Below are 25,786 nucleotides of genomic sequence, written 5' to 3'. Positions count from 1 at the left end.
CCCATCAACGAATGTCCAGCAGAGCTGGGAATTTACATTTCTGTCATTAACTGCATGGAGGGATGATACTCAAAACTATTTAACAACCTGCATCATCATGGGCACCAACCGATACGAAAGGATGCTGTTGTCAGAACAGGAGCCTGGCCCCCAAATGCCTCTTGCTTGCAAAGCATTGACCCTATAGTTGCTTGGTGTTTAAGTGCCCAGAGGCTTGTAGGGAAGGTGAGAGATGGCTACAATAGGTGGGCATTCAGGGGACTCAGGGCAGTTGCTATATACCAGCTGGAAGAGAAATATATCATCTTAACAAGATTTATATTGTACCCATGTGCAACAGCTCAATGATTTTAAAAAAAAAAGTTTTTTTTCCTCTGAGTAAAACCCTTCATTTAATTTCCTGATTTGAAAAATGAGTGGGTTAAAATAGATGATTTTACAGTTCCTTTGACAGCAGTGTTTGTGTTGTATTTCATTAAAATTTATATAAATAAGCCATAATTCTATCATGCACATTGTGATATATCTGCATTAAATTGAATATTGTACAGTTTTTATGAATTATAAAATACAATCAAATTTCCATTTGAAATTTGGCATGTTAATTTTAACTGAATTTAAGTTTAAATATAACCAGATTCTTTTTTTAAATCCTTGCCCGAGGATTTTTTTTTTCATTGCTTTTAGAGGGAGAGAGGAAAGGAGAGAGAGAAACATCAATTGATTACCTCCCAGATCTGCTGAGACAGGGGATCGAACCTGCAACCCAGACATCTGCCCTGACTGGGAATCAAACCTTCAACCTTTGGCTACAGAATGACATTCCAACCAACTGAGCCACACTGGTCAGAGCTTAACTAGATCTTTACATTGAAAATTTCAAATATATTATTTCTGAAGACCATGAGGGGCTTCTTGTTGTTTCTCATTTTCTGTGTTTTGCAGTAAAACATGGGAAGACACAACCATTTAGCATGTTAAAAAACCATTAATGCTGTTTTGATCTTAAGGGAAAGTAGAGATGCATGAAAACAAAGATGGCTAAATAAAAATTGGAGTTAAGATGGAAGCTATGCATTCATCTGAAGATGGTTCAGGGGCCGAAGTAATTTGGTCACAGCAGCCACCATTGGCAGGGTTACCCAAAGGTGGAAGGATAGGTAAGTTTGCGTTGGTGTTGGCAGGTCATTTCCCTCTCTCACTGTGGGAATGCCCTCACAGGGCGGAGCTGAAGCACAGTTAGAGAACACGTGTTTGCTCCAGGGCTTTGCCTGCCTGCTCTAACCTTCCCTGAGAAGCCTTCCCAACCTCTTAGGTTCGCAGATGACTAGTCAACTTAGATACAAAATACCACAGGGGAGGTAATTTTTTCCTAAAATAAATGGAAAATCAGCAATAATGGTGATGCTCTTTACTACCTCCCACACCTTTCCCTCAGCCCTGAAACAGTTGATTATTAAGGAGGGCAGTGTTGTAGACACCAGAATTACAGGTAAGAGGGAAGAATATTATCTCTGTATCTTTTTTTTCTACATAGAGACATGCATGAAATATTTATGATAATTTGAATTTTGGGTACCTCAAGAGCAATTAAACATTTGTAGATCTATACAGTATTTATAAATTTTTCTGCACATTAAATCATCAGAAATGTCAAAGCCAAGAAAGCTTGACCTTCAAAGAGAGAAGTTTTTGTCTATATCTAGCACTTTTTCCTATCTTCAGAGCAAAATCATGGCTTGGTAGTTCCTTAAGTCCCTCCCTCCCTCCTTAGATATAATTTCTGATAGTTATATGTATACAAAGATTTGTGTTAATTAACCTAGCTGAAAAACTGTACTTACAGAGACTTCTAAGGATAGACCTAGAGTCACAGGGAGAGAAACTTAACATCTTATCCCTTTAAAGGTATTTTCTGTTATACAACAAGTTAGAGCTAGATAAGTAAATGTATACTTTGAATAAAAATAGTTCTCAAATATAATTTATAAAATTTGTTGCCCAGAGGCTAAAATAAATTTATGAACCTTGAATGAGGACCCTGGCTTTTGGGGTCTGCATGTTCAGACATGTAGTAGTATGCTTAATATATGAGATCTGTCTGGATAAAGTCCAACCATTGTTAATATAATGAGAATGGTTTGAGCAACATCGATGTCACCTTGCAGCCAAAGAGAGTGGACTAGAATGCACATACTTGAACAATGACAACTTCACTGTACTAGTCAGTGGGGGTGGTAGACGCTGTTCAGAAAGCATGTGTACTCTGTACATTAAAAAATGATTGAGTGAATAGAGCAATGAATCTGCATCAAATTTTATATTAAGCACTTGAAAACTCTTTCACAGAAACTATTTGGATAATTCAGAAGGCCTCAACTATGGGCAGCTCATGATTGGTAGCTTCACGACAATGCGCCCATTCATGCATCACATCTCATGCAGAGTTTTTTGGTGAGACATCAAATCACCAAAGTGACTCAGCCCCTCTACAGCCTAGATTTGGCGCCCTGTGACTTTTGGCTTTTCTCAAAACTAAAATCACCTTTGAAAGGGAAGAGATTTCAGACCATCAATGAGATTCAAGAAAAATAACATTGAGGCAGCTGATGGCAATTGGGAGAATGGTGTGAGGTCCCAAGGTGCCTACTTTGATGGGGACTGAGGTGTCATTGTCTTATGTACAACATTTCTTGTATCTTATATCTTCCTCAATAAATTTCTCTATTCTTTCATATGACATGGCTGGATATTCTGGACAGATCTCCTATAACCTTATATATACTCCAGTAACAACTTGATAAATCTTGAATCTCCACAATTAAATTACTTTAGATTAAAAATTATTTTAAAGTATGTAGTCACACAGACTTTACTAGTAGTTTATCTTTATGGTTTACAATTCAATTTTTTCTGATTCTAAAGCCTTTATGATTTTCATTGTATCATACTATGGTTTTTTTACTCCATTATTTTAAGGCATTCTTATTTTAGTTTCCAAGGAAGAGGGAAAAATATTGAAAATAATAGAAAGGTATAAATAGATAAAACTGTAATAATAACTACAATATTAATCATCACTATATAATAAGAATTATGACCTATTTTACCTAAAGCATCATTGAGGACTCTTTATTTTTTAAAAGATTTTATTTATTTACTTTAGAGAGAGAGGAAAGGAAGGAGAATGAGAGGGCGAGAAACACTGATTGGTTGGGATCTGGCCTGCAATCCAGGCATGTGTCCTGGTCAAGAATCAAACCTGTGACCTTTGTTTGCGTAATGATGTCCAACCCACTGAGCCACATCAGTCAGGGTGAGGGTTTTTCTTAAACCAGCTAATCAAGATACTTTTAAGAGGCACATTTTTACAATTCTCTGTTTAATATATGATTTTTAACAGAATGAAATCACTTATTCCACTGTATAACAAACTCCATCTTTGACATACCAAAAGATAAAAATCTTCAGACAACCTCAAGACTAGAAACCTTCCTGGGTAAATTCAAGTGAAGAGAAAAACACTAAAAGTTAATATTTTTCATTGTATGACTGATCAAATAAAAAACTTAGTACTTGTATTTTAGAAAATTTTCACTTGGAAATATTTGTACTTTTCTAGAAATAGTATTATTTGTAAATATTTTAGATATAGCATTTGGAATAAATGGCAAAACTCACAGTCAACTATTATCCTATCCAACCTGTTCTAATTTATACTTAATTAAAAGTTGAAATATTTAAAAATAAGAAAAAAACTGCATCTATATATACAAACAAGAGTGACTTTGGACTTAATGGATGAGTTAATGTACTAAAAGTAAACTGGAAGCTTTGAATCAATAACTTTTTGCATTCAAATAAAATTTAATTTTTCATTGATAAGGCTTTTTCTGAAATTAAATCATTGCAAAGTTATGTATGTTAAATTTAAAATTGAACATGGCATTAAAGAAATTCTTATTTTGACTTTAGAAGATAAAACAAAATTATGCTGAAATATTAATAATAGATGTTTTATGCCACATGTGACATTTATTTGGCATGTTTTACCTTAAATTCAAAAAAAGAAATACATCTGCATTATAAAAAATGTAAAATAATCATAAAATATTAAAAAAATAAATTAAAATTAAAAGTTAATTTTTCCTTTGTTCTACTACCTAAAAACAGCTGTCATTAACATTTCAATGTACTCCTTTAGTAAAGCAAGCTGATGTTAAAAAATAACAGGTTTAAGCCTCAAATACCAAGCTCTCTTATTCTTAAAAATTTTTTCCTTTTCTTCTTAATTGTGAGTCAGTAATTATTAACCTTACTAATATTTTGCTTCATAACATTCTTAACTCCCCCTCCTGAAAATATCTGCATGGAAAATATTATTTCTCATTTACAGTAAATTTAAATCAAGTTTTTACTTTATGTTTGGGACAGCTTATAATGTTTCCAATTTGAGAAACACATGTTTCTTAAAACTACATTTGGGGTTGTCTATTAAAATCAGGAAGTCATTTATACAAATACACTTTTTGAAAAGTGTAAACAAAGTTCCTGAAAGTAATTTACTGAATTTCTTTTACACACAGTGCAGCTTTTTTTTTTTTTTTTTCATAACAAATAGAATTTCATAAGGAAGATAGTGGACATCTTAACCTTCTGATATCAGTTTACATTGCATACCCCATAGGCACACAGGCATTAGATTTACTTTTTCTTCTTGCTATAGGTATGTTATAAGAAATTTGAAATCTGTGACTAGAAAAATTTTCAGGGATAAAGAAAATGAGACTATAATTCTTAGTACACATATGCTTAAAAAAAAAAAAACAAAGAATGTTCCTGTGAGGGTCACTGTGAAAGGTGCTACTATCCTTTAATGTGGGATTGGGTGTGAAAGGAAAAAAGTAGAAAACTCTCTATTTCTTACATGAAACATACATTTGATTTTCTAGATAAAGATTTTTAGTGACCACTGGAAGAAACAGAAGATACCATTTCTGATAGATCACAATTAAGAGGTCATGCTCTAGGGAAATGTGTTACAAGACAACATTTTTCTTCAGAAAAAAAATTGTATTTTCAATAAAATGGATTTTTTTCAAGCAATGTCAACTTTATGTTAGTCATGAATAAGCAAAGGGTTTGGTTATCTGAGATATTCTCATTAGAAAAAAAAATACAGTTTGAATTTGAGAAATTATTGAGAGAGCGAGAGAGAGGACTAAACCAAGGGGGGGTTGTGGTGTTAACAAACTATTAAAGACTCTTGGAATCATGGTAAAGTGAAGAAAGTATGAGCTTTGAAGTTACATAGACCTGGGTTTAGTTGACATCAGAGTTTCATTTTTAGTTCCGTTCAATAAGAATTATGTGAAATCTGATTTCTTTGAATCCTATTTTTTTTCACCTAGAAAGTAGTTTCTTAACTATCATTTATCAAGCTTTTAATATGTACCAGATACTGTGTCAAATTAATTATACTCTCAGTTCAATTAATTCAAGCTGTCACTATCTAAGATATAACTGTCCCCACTGCATAGAGAAAAATAGACTCAGGAAAGTGAATTTATTCAGGTTTGTGTTCTTTAGCCACAAAGCTATACTCCCCACCCAGTGGTAGAGCTACATCATGAGGAATATTATAAATCAATGATTTAAACATTTTATGTGATGGTGTTTGAGTTAGCTGTGTTCTTTTCAGGCAGTGTTGGTACAAGAATATTAACTTGTATAGTGTTTTTCACAGTCTTTATGTAGTATACCTTCCAATCAATTATTTGACCCACAGACTGTTCTGACTTTCTCCCAAAAGTACAGAGTCATATAGGCTTGGAGTTTGTGAAAAGACATAAGAGTCTGGCAATAGCTGGAAGAACTTTTGACTATCACATATTTATAATTGGCAATCACTATTTTTTTAAAAAGATTTTATTTATTGTGGAGAAAGGGGAAGGGAGGAAGAAGAGAGGGAGAGAAACTTCAATGTGTGGTTGACTCTTGTGTGCCCACTACTGGGGACTTGGCCTGCAACTCAGGCATGTGCCCTGGCTGGGAATCAAATTGGGAACCCGCTGGTTCACAGGCCGGCACTTAATCCACTGAGCCACACCAGTCAGGGCTATTTTTTTAAATTACAAATCATATTGGATTTACATTAAGAAAAGTCTTCCATTGAAATAGGAAATCAATATCACAAAGAGAAAAACCTGAATAGGAATCAAGTAAAAGTTACTGCTTCACTTATTTCTCTAATCATAACACAGCTAGAATTACTTAAAAAGTTAAATTATGTGTCTGTCTAGTTTTTCTAACACTACTAACTGAAGACACTGTCATTTCTCCATTGTATATTCTTGCCTCCTTTGTCATAGGTTAATTGACCAGGTAAGCAAAGGTTTATTTCTAGGCTCTCTATTCTGTTCCATTGATATATGTGTCTGTTTTCATGCCAGTACCATGCTGTTTCAATAACTATAGTTTTGTAATATGGCTTGAAATCCAAGCACATGCTACCTCCAACTTTGTTCTTCTTTGTCAAGATTGCTCTGGCTATTCGGGATCTGTTTTGGTTCTGTATAAATTTTAGAATTACTTTTTCCAATCCTGGAAGAATGTCATTAGTATTTTGATAGGGAATGCATTGAATCTGCAGACTGATTTTGGGTACTATGGACATTTTAATGATATTAATCCTTCCAATCCATGAGCACAGTATATCTTTCCATTTATTTGTGTCCTCTTCAATTTTTTTCTTCAGTGTCTTAGTTTTTAAAATACTGGTCTTTCACTTCCTGGGTTAAATTTATCCCTAGGTATTTTATTCTTTTCAATACTATAGCAAATAGGATTGTTTTCTTAATTTCTCCTTCTGATTGCTTGTTATTAATGTATAGAAATATTATGAATTTCTGTATATTAATTTTGTGTCCTGATACTTTACTGAATTCATTATTTACAACAGAATGGACTTGGTATTATACTAAGTGAAATAAGTCAGAGAAAGACAAGTATAATTTCTCTTATATGGGGAATCTAAAAGAAATGAAAAACAAAACAAAACAAAACAGTAATGGATTCATGGAAACAGAGATCAAACTGATGGTTGTCAGAGGGGAAAGCCATGGGGGGAGGCAACTGGGTGAAAAAGGTAGAGAGAAATATAGTCAATAATATTACAACTTTACCTGGTGACAGATGACTCCTAGACTTCGTGTGGAGATCACATCGTAAGGTACATATGTTGAATCACTGTACTCTATACCTGAAACTAAGATAATATTGTATACCGACTATACTTAAATTTTTATAAAAAGTTAAAGGAGAGCAGCAAGATTACTCTTCCTAAATGAAGTATGACTGGTGTAAATTTCTAGACCCCCATAATTACAACATATCAAAAGCAAAAGACAAAATACAAAACTTGAATATTAAACATGTGTAAAAGGTTTTCATTTTAAATTTTAGCCAGGGCCATGATATTTCTAGCATGTTCAGGTTAGTTCAACAATCAAGTGTGCCTGATGTGAAACAAGGATATGGACATAGGGAACTGAAGACATGCCTCTGCCCGCCCCTGCCAGGGAGCTCCCTCCCTGGCCGGTCAGATGACTTTACATGCAGGTTACAATAGCTGCTGTGCTAAGGGAAGGCACAGGGGGATGGGACTCTTGCTTGAATGCTGGAGTAGTCAGCCCCTTATGATCATTTTAAATGTATAACAGTTCTAAAATTGCTGCTCTTGAAGGATCAGGTATCTGTACACGTAGTAGAAAGGCCATCCTAAAAAGAATCAGAAGATTATTAGGAAAGGGCTCAAGGCCACTGTAGGGGTTATACTCACTCAGAAGTGAGAAATACAGTACAACAAAGAACCAGACGACCTATGATTCAGAACTGATGTTTTATGACAAATTTACTTTAGCTCTTATTTTTATTTTTAAAAGTACAGCTTTTTTCTTACTATAAAATTAATGCATGTTCCTTTTGGGAAATACAGGTAATAATAAAAATAAAAACACTTGTAATCTCACTACCTAGTGATGAACATTTTACTGTAAGCATTCTAGTATTTTTTTATTCTTGCATAGATGAAATAGTCACAACTATGATTATCTTGTAGATACTAATTTGTAGTCTTTTCTTTGACTTAATTTCATTTAATATATCATGAATATTTTTCCACATGAGTACATAGTACCATATTTTTAAAGGCTACATAGTTTTCTGTTGTAAAAATGTACAGGAACATTAATTTATTCAGTCAATTTTCTATTAGAAGATAGTATTTTCACTTTTCTACTTTTGCAAACAATGCTGCAATAAAAATGTATGTACACGTATCTTTGCTTGTGGCCATAATTACATTCCAGGATAAAATCCTAGAAGTAAAATAGCTTTTTATATACATTCTAAATTCCTCTAAAAATCTTAATAAAATTATACTCAGTAGTCCAGGAAGTCTCTCCCAGGCTACATACCTTCTATCCTGGTCAATCTTAGCAGTTAATGTTTAAATCTTTGCCAGTCTAATAAGTAAACTTTATATTTTGTTATTTTAATTTGGCCATCATTGACTACTTACCAGCTAAACATTTTTTTAAGTTTATTGGCAGTATATTTCTATGTTTAAATTATGGAAGTGAAGTTACCATGATTTGAAATCTTAAAAACTATGTCATGCAGTGCCGCATTGACTTTTTTTCAATTCTTTACTAATTTTCTAATTTTAAACTATTTTTTTAATGCACATGAGTTATTGCATGTACATCTTTTTCATTAGAAATAAAGTAGCCACTTCCATTTACCTCCCATTTCTCTGAATCTTTATTTTTTTGCTTTAAACATGAAACCACAACCCAAGTTTCATTTCTCATTTACCACTTCTCCACCTGAGTTTTCAGTTTTGCTTTTGGTCTAAACTGAGGGTAAGTGAGAGGGCATCTCATTCAATCACTATCTTTGGGCCAGGTTCGAGTCAAAATATATACTTTTGCATATCTTCTTTAGTTTGTTTGAAAATAAATTTAAACCTAATGTTGTTCAAGATGTATTCTTGTGTTTAAAATGATCTTTTACACCTAACAATGTTTAAGGACAACAAAAGTATTTTCATTTGGAGATGCCAATGTGGACATTTCTGTAAGGGACTATGACAATATTTAGGAAATAACCATGTCAAAATAACAGTTAACATGAAATGACATGTATATGGACTAAGTATGGGCTTCCTCCTAAATACTGGAAAAGATCAAAGGAAGTGATCTGACTTGTAATTTTCTTTTTATCTATCAAGCTCTTCTTGGGTGTCAGTACTTCATTGTTTGATTAAAAAAATTAGTAACTATGGGGACTGTAAACTCAATGAAGAAACAAGTTCTACATTGACCTCCTAAAATCCTGCATTTTAATAGTGTCACATATATATGATGGCGAAAGAGAAGATTTATAGTTGTGAGTACACAAAACATAGTGTATTCCTGTATTATTATTTATTAATTACTGTATTGTTTTCCATAAAAACAACTGTAAACCTACTTTTGCTCCACCCTGTATAGTAGCTCATTGTGAAACAAGCTAATTGTTCAACGTTTTAATAAGGAATTTTAATCCATTTGTATTTTTATTGTAATTGCTGATAGATATATTTATACTTGTACGTGGTATTTTATTTTGTATTTTCTATTTCCTATATTTTTCTTCACTTTATTTTCTCCTTTCTGGTATTCTGTCAAACACTTTAGTTTGAATATTAGCAATGAGATTCAGTAGGGGGCTCATCAGCTGCATTTATGTACTGTGTGTTTTTGTATTTTCTGAATGACGGCATTGTGCCTGCTTTAGGATCCATCAGGTTTGTTTGTTTGTTTGTTCATTTTTGTTTTTGTTTTACCCCTGAGCTGTTTTTTAAATTTAATCTTTATTGTATTTTTTTACTTTATCTTTCAGTCCCCTTTTACTCCCCAGCCCCACAATGTTGGGCGATCACTACACTGTTGTGCATGTCCAAGAACCCTTTTGCCTTTTTGCTCAGTCCCTCCACCCCCTCATCTCCTCCCCCACCATTAGCTGTCATTCTGTTCTCCATCTATGTATGAGTCTGTCCACATTCTCCTTATTCAGTTTGTTCATTAGATTCCACATACGAGTGAAATCATATCATGTTTGTATTTACCTGACTGGCTTATTTCACTTAGCATAATGGAATTCATCAGTTATAATAATAAATTTGTGGTTGTCATGGTGCATTGTGTAAAATAGACACTTTGTATTTACAGTTTGATGTTTGCAGTATTTTTAAAGAACTTCACAATCTGTGTCATAAAAGGCATAAAATTAAATCATTGACATTTGATGCAATAAGGGACGAGTGACTTAATTAGCTAGTCAAGGCAAACACTCAGGATCGACATCTCAATTCTGCTTCATTTTCTACACATCATGAAGTAGCTCTAAATTTGCCTGGAGTAAAATGTGTGTTATAATGGAATTTGCAAATTTAAGGATTTCTCAAAGTTTTGCAATAGACAGTACTTAAATACTGTACTTAAATAGTTAATATGTTTAAATACCTAAATACTGTCTATAAAGAAAAGAAGAGAGCTGCTTGCTAAAGACTGCCACAGACAATTTTTTAAAAATTAAAAACAGTTTTTAGTCACACATAAGTTTTGATGCATAAAATTGTATTTGATCTAAGAACATCACAAGAGTAGCTGTATCTTCTGCCTTTTAAATAACAGCAAATGGTAGAGAGCTTTTATAAAATATAGATTATAAAGTATCTTAACAAGGAGAGCTTTTTAAATTTCATTTTGAATTAATAGTAATATAGAAATGACATCTTTCTTATCAGAACTGATAGGAGGAAGCAGATAAAAATGTTAATATTTCCCATTAATGTTGACAAACATTAAGTACTCATAGATGAAGCCTAACTCTCATTAACATATGAATGATAGGAAACTAGATAATGATTCAATCTTAATTAGCAAATAAGAAAATCGCTGAATAATATCAGATTGATGATATCCCTTATTTGGTCTGTAAAGCATTATAAAAATAATATGAACATTGTATCATAAATCTTTTTTTTCAGTCCTAACCCAAGGATATGTTTATTGATCTTAGAGAGAAGAAGTGTGTGGGGTGGGGGAGAGAGAGAGAGAAACATCGCTGTGAGAAAGAAACATTAATTGACCACCTCCCCCATGTGCCCTAGGAGTTGAACCTGCAGCCTTTTGGTGTACAGAAGATGCTCCAACCAACTGAGCCAGTTGGCCAGAGATCTTAAATCCTTTGAATGTACCACATGCCTAAGTTAAACTCAACTCAATTCAACCTCAGCACATGTGGCCAACTCAAAAAAGTTTCACTGTAATTTTATAGAGTCTTTGTATCTTAGAAATTTGGTACTCATGTATATATAAACCAAGAATTTTTTTAGTTTAATAATGTCTGCCAACTAATAGAATACTTACCTCTTTTAGTTTTCTCTCCCTTTTTAGATTAATAAGAAATGGATATTTCATGTGAGTTTATATTTCCTTATAATTTAACTTATCATAAGAATCTTCACTTTATTAACAGTTTGATGCACTGGATATTTAAAGTAGGTTTTTTGTTTTTTTTCAAATGCTGTAGGTTACTCAGGATACAAGTCCCATTTATTGAATACATTTAGGAAATATTGTTCTATTAAGGAAATGACAAAGCAAGAGACCAGAGTAATTCATCCTTAGGTGGATCTTTACACCTGCAATATTAAATCAGGTCACTGGTACTGTTGTTTTTCCTTGTACACATATATGTAAAGTATAGTCACAATTGTTTACTTAGAGAACTGACAAAAATAAAGAAGGTTGATGCAAAGGAAAGAACTTAAAATAAGAACAGGCATTTGCAAGGGACAATCCAATCCATATCAACCTCTGGGGAAGGCAAAACCCAGTAACCGTTTACAAATATCCTGGTGGAATTATCCTGCTTTTTCTCTGGATGCAGCTTCCCTCTAATCAGGCTGGAGGCATCGTCTCGTGCGCAGGCTATTCCAGTGGCTGGTTTAGAATTAAATTTGTAATTGTTCAACTTTTGTGAATGAGCTCTTCAGGAGAACTGAGGCTTACTGCTCTGTGACACACACATTTGACAAGTCATTTCTTACCTTTGAGATTGCTAGGGGGCAAGGAATAGAGAATGATTTGAGGAGTCAAGATGAATCATAGAGGAAGGTTTCTTTCACTCAGCTTACCATCACACTGTGTATTTCTTCATCTACTTAAAAATTATCTTGTGACCCCTAGTATAGTCTACTTTCAGTCACGCACATAGCTTCCTTTTAAGGCTGTTTTTCTCACTTAGTGTCATTCTCCCTCAGTGGGGATTTCACTTGTTAGAGTGGATAAATGTAGGTGCTCCCAGGGCTACCAGGTTAGTGTTAACCTGTAAACATGGCCCAAATGGAGTATATGCATGTTTGTGACTGTGTGTGCCTTGAGTATAACTATTTTAAAATTAATTATAAGTTGTCAAACAACATCTTAGGTTTTAATGGAGAGCTTCTCTCTGGTAAGTTTAAAAAAATTGCTTGGGAGACTGCTGTTCTTTAATATTTGTCAGTTACATCTTAGCAATAGCTTTGGATCGCTTAAACAAATGACAAGTAATGTTAATCAGCAAGGATTTCCTAACAGACTTACTTTAGCTAAATTTTATTTTCTCTTTCTAACTTTGGATGTAACCAGCAAAGCATGATTGTGTTAAGGGGTCAGATTAATTTTCTAGAATTTGTGGCAATGTGTGTTGATTTGTTCTATAATGACTTTACCACAAGGTAGCTTTCAGAGTAGTTTAATTGAAATGAAAATCTTGAAAACTGAATAATATATCAATGTTTCTGGATGCATTTTTATGTGCATATGTATTTAAATATAATTTGTTCATGTTGAAAATGTGGAAATGTTATGGTTTAAAAATGTGCAAAATGAGACCTAACTAAATAATTTACAATAAAACTTTCAATGCTATTATAATGTAAATTACATTTCATACCAGAGGAATCCATATATAACACAACAACTTAAACAAGTTTTGAACTTTTTTCTATGAGAGTTATGCCACCTATAAAGTTTTTCTATTTCTCCTTCCATTTCTTTGGTATATTATGAGTATAAAATACACCAAGACTTTTTAAAGGTATAAAATTAGGATGTATACTTAAGTATTAAAAAGTACAATATATTTTTTGATGTTATTTTAAATATTTCCAGCAAAAACTAAAGGGATGTAACAGAAATTAGATTCTTAGTATTTATTAAATAAGAGTGATTGTTATTTGATATTTTAATTAGAAAATTTATAAGCAACATTCAATAATTAATAATATAAACCCAACAGCTTTATATAATAACTTCTTATTCAATGTTTTTAAAAAAATATTATGTTTATTAGCCTTATAATATTCTTTAAAAAATATTTTATTTATCTATTTAGAGACAGAAAGTTAGGGAGAAAGAGAGGGTGAAAAGCATTGATGTGAGAGAGAAACATCAGTTGGTTGCCTGGGGACCAAATCTGCAACGTAGGCTTGTGCCCTGACTGGGAATCAAATTGGTAACCTTTTGCTTTGTGGGACAATGCTCAGCCAAATGAGCCATGCTGGCCAGGGCTAGTCTTAAGATATTCTTCAGAATTCTAGAGGCATAGCAAGTATGTTTAAGCATGGAAAATTAAAATGATTTGTTCCGTGTTCCAACATTAAAGATGAAATTAAACTTAATAATTTATGTTTTCTCTTTTCTAACAAATACCTTAGCTAAGTTATTGAGCTATTTTTTAAAGGTAGCATTTCTCAAAGATAGTGATTTTTGTGATTATTAATAGTGCTTTTACTGATTTGTTCTAAATAAAGTGAATGTCTTCTACCTTTCGTATTTTGTTTTCATCTAATCTTTGGAGATATATTTGTTTTGAATTCAGTTTTGAAGTATCTCCAAGAAGCTTTATTTCTTATGACTTGCACAGTCATTTTTTCCTATATCTATGGTAAATAATTGAGACTTAGAATATTAATGTAATTAATATTAATGTATTAATAGAAACAAATACAACATAGAATACTTAAATAAGGACATTACATTTTCACTTAAAAAAGTTTAAGGGAAATTAACAAATTAACCAATTCAAAAAATCAAAAACTATATTTTAAACTTCTAAATGGATTATAAAAAGATGCCCAATATTTGAGATTTTTTCTTAATGTGAAAGATACATATATAGAATAAACTTGAATTACTTCATCTCTGAAAGAATATAAGCTTTCTTTGACTTTTTAAACTTAATAATTAGAAGTAAAGCAGCAACTCATTTGAGTCAACAGTGAGTGTAAAAACACAACCCACTTTCTCTTCAGTCAAAAGATGTTTATGATAATATGTTTGCAGCTGCAAAGCCTTTTGCAGTTACTGCCAATTAAGTTTTTACTCTGAAGTAATTAAAAGGAATATTAGGTACAAATAGGCTAAAATATTTGTTGGGTGAAGGAATTCAGGATAGTCTCTGGGTTTGGAAAAATGTACATGAAATATCAACATCACCTTTGTTATGGATTTTTTTTTTTTTTACCTCAACCGAATACAGAGCACCCTGCCTTCCTATATTACTGGATCAAATCTTGAAATTATATACACGAGCAAATGATGCTATAAGGAATGTGCAGAACTAACATTTTAATTAAAATACAAAATCATAATCTGCACAAGTGTGTAGCTAAACATTTGCTGACCTCCAATTATATTAGTAGTAACATTTTTATTTGATAACTTGATAACTGGGTAATTAAAGACACATAATTAAAACAAAGTCATATCCTAATTTATAAAGACAGTAAAACAAAAGAGCATAGCAAAACCCCATTGAAAAGTAGTTGCTACACCACTATAATGAGATACATTTTTTACCAATATATCTCTCAATAAAGGTCAAACCTTGTCTTAGGCTTTCTTGTTAAAATAGTCTAAAAAACCAGATGAGAGTGTAAGTCTCAAATCATAAACACAATACAAAATGACTTACCCCATGAGCTTTTTGCCAGTCTAAAGCTATTTCTGGATGGTATGGGGTCAAAGACAATGCTGGAAGATGGTAAAGAATCGCCATACAAATTTTTAAAGAATAAGGCCAGAGCCTCACTTCATTACTTTGGAACAATTAATTACAGAGCACAGGTATATTATATTTTTTTGCTGCCTGCAATATCACCACATTTCTCACCAGATGACAGTGGGCAGAATGCTTTAAATGTTGTCCACTGTGGAGCCCAGTATGAAGGGTGGTGTAGACCAAGGTACTGTTGTTCTTGAGAGAGGAAAAGACCTAAATGTACATTGAGAATCATGAAAAAAAGAACTAGTCCAAGCAGGAGCCTTTATCTTGGAGTTCAAGGACATATAGGTGTTGTATTTTGCGTGGTGAACTTGATTGGCAAAGGTCAAATAAGGCCATTCAGCTAAAAAAACCCCAACCCTCCCCCCCGCAACGAAACCAGTATATAGCCTAATTATATCCACAAACACAAGGACTTTTCAGCTGTCTCTTTAATAAAGGTTAATTCTATGTTGCATTTATGATGCAATATGAAAACTTTCAGCAATATTTTTTGTCTTTTTTTGGTCACTGACCCAAATTAACTCTCCAGTCCACCAACAGAACTTGAAAAGTCACAGTCCCTTTTAGAGTGATACAGACCTCTTTCTTCTTCTGGCGAAATTCTCTGCATGAACAAAGTTGGAGAGAGACTTAGTAAGGTGACTGTCTGATGTCTCAGTGCTGCTCCCAAAGTCATAGTTCTTCAGGCCAGGGCACAAGCTGTGCACAATGGCCCGGCGGATGTAGCTGTCAAAGATATAGTAAATAAAAGGGTTGACACAGCTGTTGGAAAATGCTAAGGGTCCACTCACCTCCATGCCCAGTTGGGGGACAGATGAGGATGAGTAGAGTTCTTGCTGAAACCCAGAGACAATAGCCAGAAGCTTGAAAGTATTAAAGGGCAGCCAGGAGAAGACGAAGACTGATACAACAATAAATATGATCTTTATAGATTTCCTCAGCTTTCTGTTATGCTTTCCAGGCTGCTGGTAATGGACACACAGCTTCCTTGTGATGCAACAGTAGCAGGTCACAATGCTCACTAAAGGGGCGAAGAAGGTAAAAATTAAGGACACCAGGGCCCAAGTCAGTTTAATCGAAGTGGCCTTCTTCTCTGCACAGTATGGCTTATCATTAATCAGGGTGAGCTCCCTGGACAGAACAGTAGGCAACCCCAGGAGGCAGGAGATAAGCCAGATACTGGCACAGACTCCATAGGCACAGTCTTTCCTTCTGAATTTCCTGGAGACGGTTGGATGCACAATGACCAGGTAGCGGTCAACACTCATGCAGGTGAGCAGGAAGACACTGCAGTGCATGTTGACTGAGATCACATAGGAGCTGCCTTTGCACAGGAAAGAGCCTGTTCTCCACAGTCCTGAAGATGCTTCTTTATCCACCCAGAGAGGCAACGTGACGAGGAAAATGAAGTCAGAAGCAGCCAGGTTCAGGATAAAGATGTCAATCAGTCTTCGGCTGCCTTGTTTGAAATACAGGGCACTCATGAGGATGAGGTTCCCCAGCACTCCAGCCAGGAACACGGCTGTATAAAAGACGGGAAGGAAAACAGATATGTAAGGAAGATGGGAGGGGGTCTCCTCCATGTCATCAGGACTTTGGCTTGTAGCATAGAAATACTCCGCAGAAACTGAGGTTGCTTCTGGGTCCATCACGGAAGATCAGCTGCCAAAATACGGTAACTTTTCTTACCAAGGAAATTTTTGTGTGAATTTTAGAAATCTCAGAGCAGCTTCTTTTATGCAGTACCGCCTCTTCCCTCAACCCCCTCCCTTGAAAGATCTTGGAACGAGCATAAAAACAGAGATTTAAAAAAGCAGTTTCTACCAATGCTCAGAAAGGGCCCACTAGAAACATCACCCTGATTGGTGTTGGGTGGTTGTGGTTGTGGTTTTTTAAATTTACATTTGCCCAGGAAACTAAAGTGCTTTTTTACTTCTTTCTTCAAGATATTCAACTTGTTTCTTTAAGTCTAGAAATTGGAAAATAAGTTAACTTTTTTTCTTTACTTACTTTAAAGACATCTCTTGCTCTTCTGACACTGAGAATTTTTTTCTAGCCTTCTGCTTCACATATAGGTTACTGTTTTAGAAGTTTAAGGTGACAATGATGAAGATGCCTTTTTTAAATTTACATCATTGGTGAAATGTGAAGAAAATAGTCTTTCATTGCATGAAGAGTGAACTGAAAATCTAAAGCATACAAGCCACATCTATGGCAAACATAATGATTCCAGTTAAAGCATGAGATTTTCCCCGTGTATTTGGCTCTTTTCGTTTGTATATCCTATCTCATTCAATAAGTTAATTTAAAAAACCCTCAAAAGGCTGAGATCATATCTTGTGCTTGTATTATTACTTGGAATAATTCCCTGTATATTTAGCAGAGCACTTTGCACATAAGTATGTATTTTGGAAATGTTAGTTTATTTGAGTTGCTTAGGAAAACTCTTGTTTTGTGATTCAATATTATTAACAAGGATGAATTCATTGGGGTTTAACTGCAGGCATTATTGTTACTTATGTAGCTTACAAATACGGGTTTAAAACACAAATTAGTATTTTTACCGTCTTCTCTGCTATTGTAATTCAACCAATGTCATTCTCTTTGTTAAAATTAACATCCTTGATTAAGAGATTTTTCTCCCTACTAACCCTCAAATACTTATCCATCATCAGACTCTAGATCTCTCTTCTTTACACCTCTCCTTTGGAGCAATAATTGTTAGCTTTTGAGCTATGACTTTTTCTTATGTACCTCCATACATCAGTGAACTTCGCTTTGGGAGTCACTGACGTGGCAACAGAAAGACCTATAATAAGTGACATTATAATGAAGTTGCCAGTATAGACAACATAAAAGGAAGATTTTTGGTTCATTCAAAACAATTGAGAAATAGACTGATGTTAAAAAGATCCTATCATATTCTTTTGTCTCTTATATTAGAAAGGCCATAGTAAAATATAACAAATTCTGAAACTGACTCCATTCATTTCAATTCTTTACTGGCCAAAGCAGCTCAAGTTCTCTCACACTCTTCTTTCTTTTCCTCCATTTCATTTCATCACCATCGTAAATTAGTTTCAGGCTGATGTTACTAATGCATAGAAGAATGTATGCCTGTAGAAGAAAATAGAGTTGTTAAACATTTGAAGTTCTTTCTACTAAATTTTTATTTGTTCTGTAATTGATATGTTGAAAAGACTGATCCTGCCTGCTGTGTTTCCTCCTTCTCTCTTTTTCCTGTTGTGTTCTAATGTCACCTCAGTCTTAGGCACATAAGTCAGGTGAGGGAAAGATGAGGACTCCCCTGATTTGCGGCAGCCGCTGGCAGTCATTTGGGAGTTGATTCTTGGGCCTAGGTCTGCCTTCTTCTGTGACCCTGGCTGCTCGGTGTTCATGGGGGCAGCAGGGAGGTGTATACCTTTCATGAAGTTCAGGCTGCCAATGAGAGGAACTAATGCTTTGACATTACTGCGATGAAAGTCTTTCCCACTGGGTAAGCCTTAAATATTTAATAGAATAATTCATTTCTGTTAAATAGTTAGAAGTGGGACAACATTAACTTGTAAAGGACTGATGGGATAAACATAGAATATTCAGCCACTATATCTATATATGCGTGTGTGTGTGAATATTCAAGTAGCAATCATATGTACTGCTGGAATTTTGCATTCGGCGAACAAAAGTTTTTTGGCATTTGAGGAGATAAGATTGGTTCTGGGCCAAAGGTATTTAAAAACTTTTTTTTTAGCTATGTCTGAAGAATTCCAGATAAAAAATTATAAAATGAAAAAGAGTTGATGTTCATACTCTAGAGGAAAATATCTGGCTGCATGTTTATTGCGTAGGCCTTAAATTTTCTTTCAGCATTCAAAATTGTTGGGCTACTGTTAAAAAAAATCTCAGTTTACGTTATCAGTAAGTTTTAAAGCAGATGTGGACAAAATGATACCTTATGATATATAGTCATTTGGAATATAGTAATTAGTGGTAGAATTCTGTGATGTGAGAATATCCTACATGGATCAACAGTATCTTGGGACTCAAGTCAGAAAGCAAATTAAGTGATTTAGCCAAAAAACAAAGGGACAAATATCATTGTCCTAGGCTTATAATAACTCAAAGAATAAAAAGCTATTATAAGATAGAACCCATAATAACAACTGACTGGATAAAGTAAGGAAGGTCGTTGTTCTAAATAAGCTTGGGTGCAATGGTCATTTTTCATGCTTCATATGCTCTTTGAAATAACAATAAAATAATCAACTACGCATAGACCAAAACTCAAAAACAACACTGGGTACATAAGCATATAAAAAAGCATTCCAAACAGAGTGATTAAAAAAAAAGAGTAAGATGTAAATATTAGTAATGGAATTATAGCATATAAGACATCTCAAAGGTGGTTTTTCCCTCCAAAAACCACTTTCCTCCCTGAACCCTGACAGTTAATTGCTTCCCCTTCTGTGTTTTCTAAGACCTTATACAACACTGTTTATAAAGTACTTATTACCTCATTTCACATGACTAGTTGTTTTCGTGTCTGACCTTCTGAGCTGATTATGAGCAACTTGAAGGGAGAGACCATCATTATCTTTCCACTGAACTCTAGTTTATGGTAGCTGCACAAGTAAAGTCTTTTATGGATTCTCAAAACCATTGTTTTGCACCTGTGGGTGCCAGACCACATTACCCACATTAGAGCCACGTGGGGTACCTTTCTGAACCCAGTCCTAGATGTACTGAATCAGAATCATTAGGAGGAGGGTTTAGGACTTCATGTTCAACAAACATCAAGGTGATTCTTACACACACTAAAGTTTAGGTCATTTTTCTAGTTTATTTCTTAGTCAACTTTGTATGTTATACTTTGTTATTATTATCTTGCCTTTCTTTTTAAATTACCTCTAAATTTGAATTTCTTTGATGCCTTTAGCCTGCATCTCACAAAATTTTAGAAATTAATTTAGACTTCTGGGCTCTCCCCATTCTGTGCCCGAATTTCTGAGATATGTTCAGAGTTGGGTCAGGTGTTGAAGACGGGGAGAGAGTAAGGTTTTGTCTACAGAGACACCTGCTAAAGTGAATCTATTATCATCTGTCATGTGTCCATAGCTGCGACTTGCAGCCTCTGCATCACAGGTGGGCTGAGGTTTTGTGTGACTACAGCCACCCCAACTGGCATTATGATATATTACTTCTGCTTCTTCTCTGTGAACCACTGTGGTCCCCATATTAATTAGGGACTCATCAGATTATGTAGCATTTGGCATAGCAGAGAGAAATCTCTGTTCATATATGCTTGCCTGGTGAGTCCTAGGATAAACGACAAATATCGTGAAGCATTTTTTTCATTAATCTTATCAGAGTGATGATATATTTGTTAGAAAAACACTGTTGCTCATTTCTTCCTTAAGTGTGATAAAATAAATAGTCTAGTTTAAGAGATGTTTATGCTCTAAAAGTTAATAATATTTTAAATTCTATTAGTTACTTGGAGAGTTTAGTGCAATATAAGGTAATATATCATACCAAATTAAATGTCTGCTGTTAGCAGGGTCCTACCTATCTCTATTGATTGGGTTATTTACCTTGTTACCCCATATTTACAGAAAGAGCCATGATGTTACTATTCCAGGCACATATTTTAGGCTTCTTCATAATGGTTGATTTAATCTGGATTTAGGGTGTCCATAAAAAAAAAACACGTTTATTTGTATTTGTGTTCTTGGTACACAGTACAGTGTCTGGCATATAATAGGTGTTTGTAGATCTGGATTGAATTATATCTGAACTTTGAGTCATGTTCAGTGATTAGGGGCTTTGTGCAAACTTCTTGGACAGTTTCCATTTCCCATGATTACTGTTTGTTACTGACAGCAAAAGTTTGTGTTGCTGTATCTTTTAAAATCAGAATGTATATACCTTTCCTCCTTTTCCTTTTGCCATCTGCATTTCCCATTACTTCTGTCTTCTTGTACAGTGCCTAGGCTAACAGATACATGAATTCCCCAGGAAACTTTAATGCTGTGCATCTATGACAACCATATTTTAAAGTTACATTATTCTTCTTCCAGCAGAATTATGAATCATAAAATTTTAAGAGCTTAGGTGATATTAGTGATCATCCAGTATAATCATTTTATCATGAGGTAACTGGGGCCCAGAGAGAGGTCATGTACAAAAGACTCAGAGTGATGATTTTAAAATAAAGGACCATTTAAATGTAAACTTCTCATATACATAGATCCGTTCACTCTCCTTCAGAAGCATGGACATCTACACAACTATAGTTTGTTACTCTGTGTAGCATTTAATGGGAATTGTTAAAAGGAAAAAGCCTTTTATTTATCAATTTTTTTTAGTTTTCAATTACAGTTGACATACAATTTATATTGACATCAGGTGTACAATATAGTGATTAGACATTTAATACCTTGCAAAATGATTACCACAGTATGTACCATCTGACATAATACATAGTTATCATGATATTATTGACTGTATTCCCTATGATGTACTTTATATCCCCATGACTAATTTTATAACTGGCAATTTTTACTTCTTTTTAAAAAATTTTATGCGTTTACTTTAAACCAAATTGATAACATATGCTGGGGAGTAAGATTTTAAATGCTCCATAATTTGTACTTCTTAATTCCTTCACCATTTTCATCCAACTCCTAACCCCTCTCCCATCAGCCATCAATTTGTTCTCTGTATCAATGAGTTTGTTTCTGTTTTGTTTGTTTGTTTTAGTTTCCACATATAAGTGAAATTATATGGTACTTGTTTTTCTCTGACATTTCACTTAGCATACTATCCTCTAGGTCTATCCATGCTGTTGCAAATGGTAAGATTTCATTCTTTTGGAAAGAATTTTTAAAATTTATTTATTTTTAGAGGGTAGGGTAGGAGGGCGAAATAGCGGGAAAGAAACATTGATTTGTTGCCTCTCGTACATACCCTGTCCAGCGACTGAGCCTGCAGCCTCAGCATGTACCCTGACCAGGAATCAAACCAGTGACCTTTTGTTTTGTGGGATGATGCCCAACCATCTAAGCCATGCCATTCAGAGTGATTGCATTCTTTTTTTTATAGCTGAGTAATATTCCATTGTATAGCCATACCACTTCTTTATCCATTCATATTCATTGATGGACACTTAGGTCGCTTCCATATTTTGGCTATTGTAAATAATGCTGCAAAGAACAGAAGGATGCATATGTGTCTCAAACTGGTGTTTTGGATTTCTTCAGGTAAATACTCAGAAGTGGAATTGCTGGGTTCTTCTTTGTCTTTTTATAGACTTTATTTTAAAGTCTATTTTGTTTGATATAAGTATCCCTACCTCAGTTTTTTGTTTGTTTGTTTGTTTGTTTCCATTTGCATGAAATATCTTTTAGGAAAGTCTACAGCATGAACCAAGACAGGCTATTTGTATGGAAAAGCTATTGGAAGTGGCTTGGATGAGCCAGAAGTTGGGTGGTGTGAGGTCTTAGGGAATCACCAGGGTTGGGGGGAATGCTGTTAGCCATGTTGATGGAGACTGAGATATGGCACCTGCCTGTGTCTGCAAGCTGGGTGGGGGCAGGTATCAACAAAGGACAAGTGGCACCTTCCTGCATTTCTGTCTGGCAGAAAGCTGCCCCTCTAGCCCTCACACCCAAACCAGACAATTCAGTTTCTCCCCATATGTCGTTATGCTTTTCCAGCAGTTGTGCCAGTACTGGAGCTCAGAGCAAGTGAGTCCCTCAGCCAGGAGATCAGTATGCATGCCCTTTTTAAGAGGAACTGCCTGGGACTCCAGAAGCACTCAGTCTCACTCAGCCACTGCACCTACTGGTTTTTACAGCCAGAAATTATGGGGGCTTCTCTTCCAGGCTTGGGGGACTGGTGTGGGCTGGAACCCCTGGCTCCTCAGACAAAATATCACTTCCAAATTTTAACCTCCACACATGGGGGTGGGACTATTAAGTAGCAGCTGGGAATGAGTGGCCAAAGCGGGAATAAAGGCAGATTTATTCTTGCCGTTACAATCTAACAAAGAACTTACTACAGGAGGCTAGAAAGAAAAGGAAGACATGTCTCACCAGTTAACTTAGCAGTCCTGAGCTTGGTTTAATAAGATGGAAGGGGGTTCTGAACCTAGCAATCAGGAATAGCACAGGAGGAAGGGAAGGTAGTCCCTGAGGAAGGGAAATTGCTGGGGGAGTCCCAACAATTTCACAAACTAAGAAAAAGAGCCTTTCCTAACTAAGGAAGAAAGTCTTTGTAGCTGTATATTACTCCCAAGATTTAGAAAGGGGAGAAAAGGGGGGAACCTAAAAGCTAAAGTATATAAACCCTGAACCCCAACAGTCAGTACACTTAGATTAGCTAAGTACCCACTTGTAGCCTCTGCTCAACAGGATAGAACAAACTCACTAACTTACTTAACAACTTTATTTTCTCTATACATTGCGTATTTAGACCAGGTGGGTGCATCCAGGCAGCTTTGTGCTCATGTGTTTCATAAATAAACTTGCTATCTCATTTCCACTATACTTGTTTGTTTCTCCTTTGAATTTGTGTCTTGAGAGCAAGATAAGAACTGAGAGGGGGGAGGGACCCTTCTGACTCGGGTTTCTCTCTCCCCATCCATAACAGGACCAATTTGTTCTCCTTCTACCCCCTCCTACCAGTCTCCCAATGGCTTTTTTCATATCCTTAGTTGTAGGAATTCTGTTCAGCTATATTTCAGGTGATTCTCAAGGGTGGTTGTCCTGTAGTTTAGTTGTAATTTTGATGTGGTTGTGGGAAGAGGTGAGCAGAGCATTTTCCTATGCCACCATCTTGATGAAAAAGCCATTTTAGATGTACTTTTCTATTTGCCTTGTTCGTGGTTAATTTTCTTATTGTGCTCCAGTGAATTGATACAAGGAAATTTTTTAAATGATACTTTTTTAAGGGTCATTGTTGATTGGAACCCAGAGCTTGCACATATTTCTATTTTTCTCCTTTCTGCACTCCTAGGGTCGCAAGGAAAACAAGCACAACAAAATTATATGAGAAAAACATAATGTAGATATACCTTGCTTAACATACTTTCTAGTTCCTAAAAAATGTGCAATTAAAAAGAACATTTAAGTAGATTAGGAAATTTGGTATGAAAGGAAATTTTCATATGAAGAGTTCTTTTGTAAGTATATTATATAAACAAATAATAATATCTAGGTACCTAGATCTTCAGTTTTGGTTTATTTAAACTGTAATGTAATTGTAATATCTTTCTGCTGAAATTAGAACCATCCCTAACAAATTAAGTCAGAGGTCTAGTTCAATTTTGCTTTTAAATCTAAATTGCATAATCTGTACAGAGTTGCACTAAGTTGTCTTTAACATTTTGTGAAAATATTTCAGGCCAGCTACAGTTCCCCAAAAAGCAAATTAACAAACGGAAGCAGAAATTTAACTCCATTATTTTAAATATTGAGGATTTCTATTGCCTACCCATACAACAAGCAATTACAAAGAGAAAATAGAAAACACCCAAGATGCAGAGATAAATCAGAAATACAATTGTGTGCTTGGTGATCCCGCGTGTAATGAGGCAGGGCAAGTCCGTGGTGCTGAGTAGGTAGGATGGTCACAGTCTAAACATGGAGACATTTCCAGGTCCGTAATTTGGTGAGTGAAGTGTGTCTTGTGTGCTTTCTAGGCATTCTGCAGGCTTGGTGGATGAAAGCGACACCCTCCTTTGCAGGTTTCCCAAGAAATAGCCATCCCAAATCATGAAGACTTATCCATGCTTGAACAGAGCTAAGCGAGAACGCCTAGGATCTGGTCCTGGTAAGTCTTTCCTCGTCATTTCACAGTTAGTCCACAGGTTCATAAAACCTGAAGTGACCAGAGACATCTACCTCTATGAATGCCTTATTTCCACCCTGCAGGGGAAATCAGGAGCTATTAATAGCTGTATATCCTGACCCTACTTAAACATTTTGATATTCGACAAATATTTTCAAATATTAACAATTTAATAATTGTTTACTATGCCTTAGGCCCTGTGCTACGCATTTAATATAATATATATTTTTTCTCATTTAATCCTCACAATGACACTTGGGATAGGGGGTTATTGCCAACATCCATATTTTGGATAAAATGAAACTGAAACTTAAAGAAGTTAAGTAAATTGCTTAATGTCTCAAAGCTAGTCAGTTCACCCCACTAGTAAAGTTTGGTAAGTCAGTTATTCACCTTGGGCTCAGTTTCCTTGTCTTTGAACTGAGGTAGAGGTCTTCCTCTTTCAAACTGTAAAACCTGAGTTATTTAGGTCACAATCAATGACCAGTGGTAACTGGAGACAATTCGCCCTAATCTGGGGTCCTAACCCATTCCTTCCTAAAATATAAGAATTCATCGGCCCGGACCTCCCTTAAGCGTGCTGGCTCTCCCTCTGGAGCTGAACTACATCCCCCACAAGGCGCCGCGCGTGGCGCCAGCAATGCCGTCCGCCTGCTCTCTCAGCTTTCCCTCTGTGGCTCCTACAACTCCCACAAGCCCCCTCGGTCCCGGGCCTTGGCCAGGCCTGGGGTGGAGGCGGGGGCGCGGGAGTTATGGAGGGGGCGGGATCTGCAGG

The 25,786-nt window shown here is 35.1% G+C and overlaps 1 protein-coding gene across 1 annotated transcript; it reads right to left on the bottom strand.

Annotated features, from left to right (window-relative positions):
• Positions 1 to 15,725: 15,725 nt before the first annotated feature.
• Positions 15,726 to 16,826, bottom strand: GPR15 (G protein-coupled receptor 15). The gene has a single exon (XM_054577244.1). It carries the CDS (start codon positions 16,809 to 16,811, stop codon positions 15,726 to 15,728), a length of 1,086 nt encoding a protein of 361 aa, XP_054433219.1. The 5' UTR covers positions 16,812 to 16,826.
• Between the last annotated feature and the right edge of the window lie 8,960 nt (positions 16,827 to 25,786).

The sequence above is a fragment of the Pteronotus mesoamericanus genome, unplaced genomic scaffold (genome assembly GCF_021234165.1).
Source record: "Pteronotus mesoamericanus isolate MK-2021 breed Mesoamerican mustached bat unplaced genomic scaffold, CSHL_Meso_final contig_42, whole genome shotgun sequence".
NCBI classification, from domain to species: Eukaryota; Metazoa; Chordata; class Mammalia; order Chiroptera; family Mormoopidae; genus Pteronotus; species Pteronotus mesoamericanus.
This window is presented reverse-complemented; position numbering and strand designations above follow the sequence as displayed.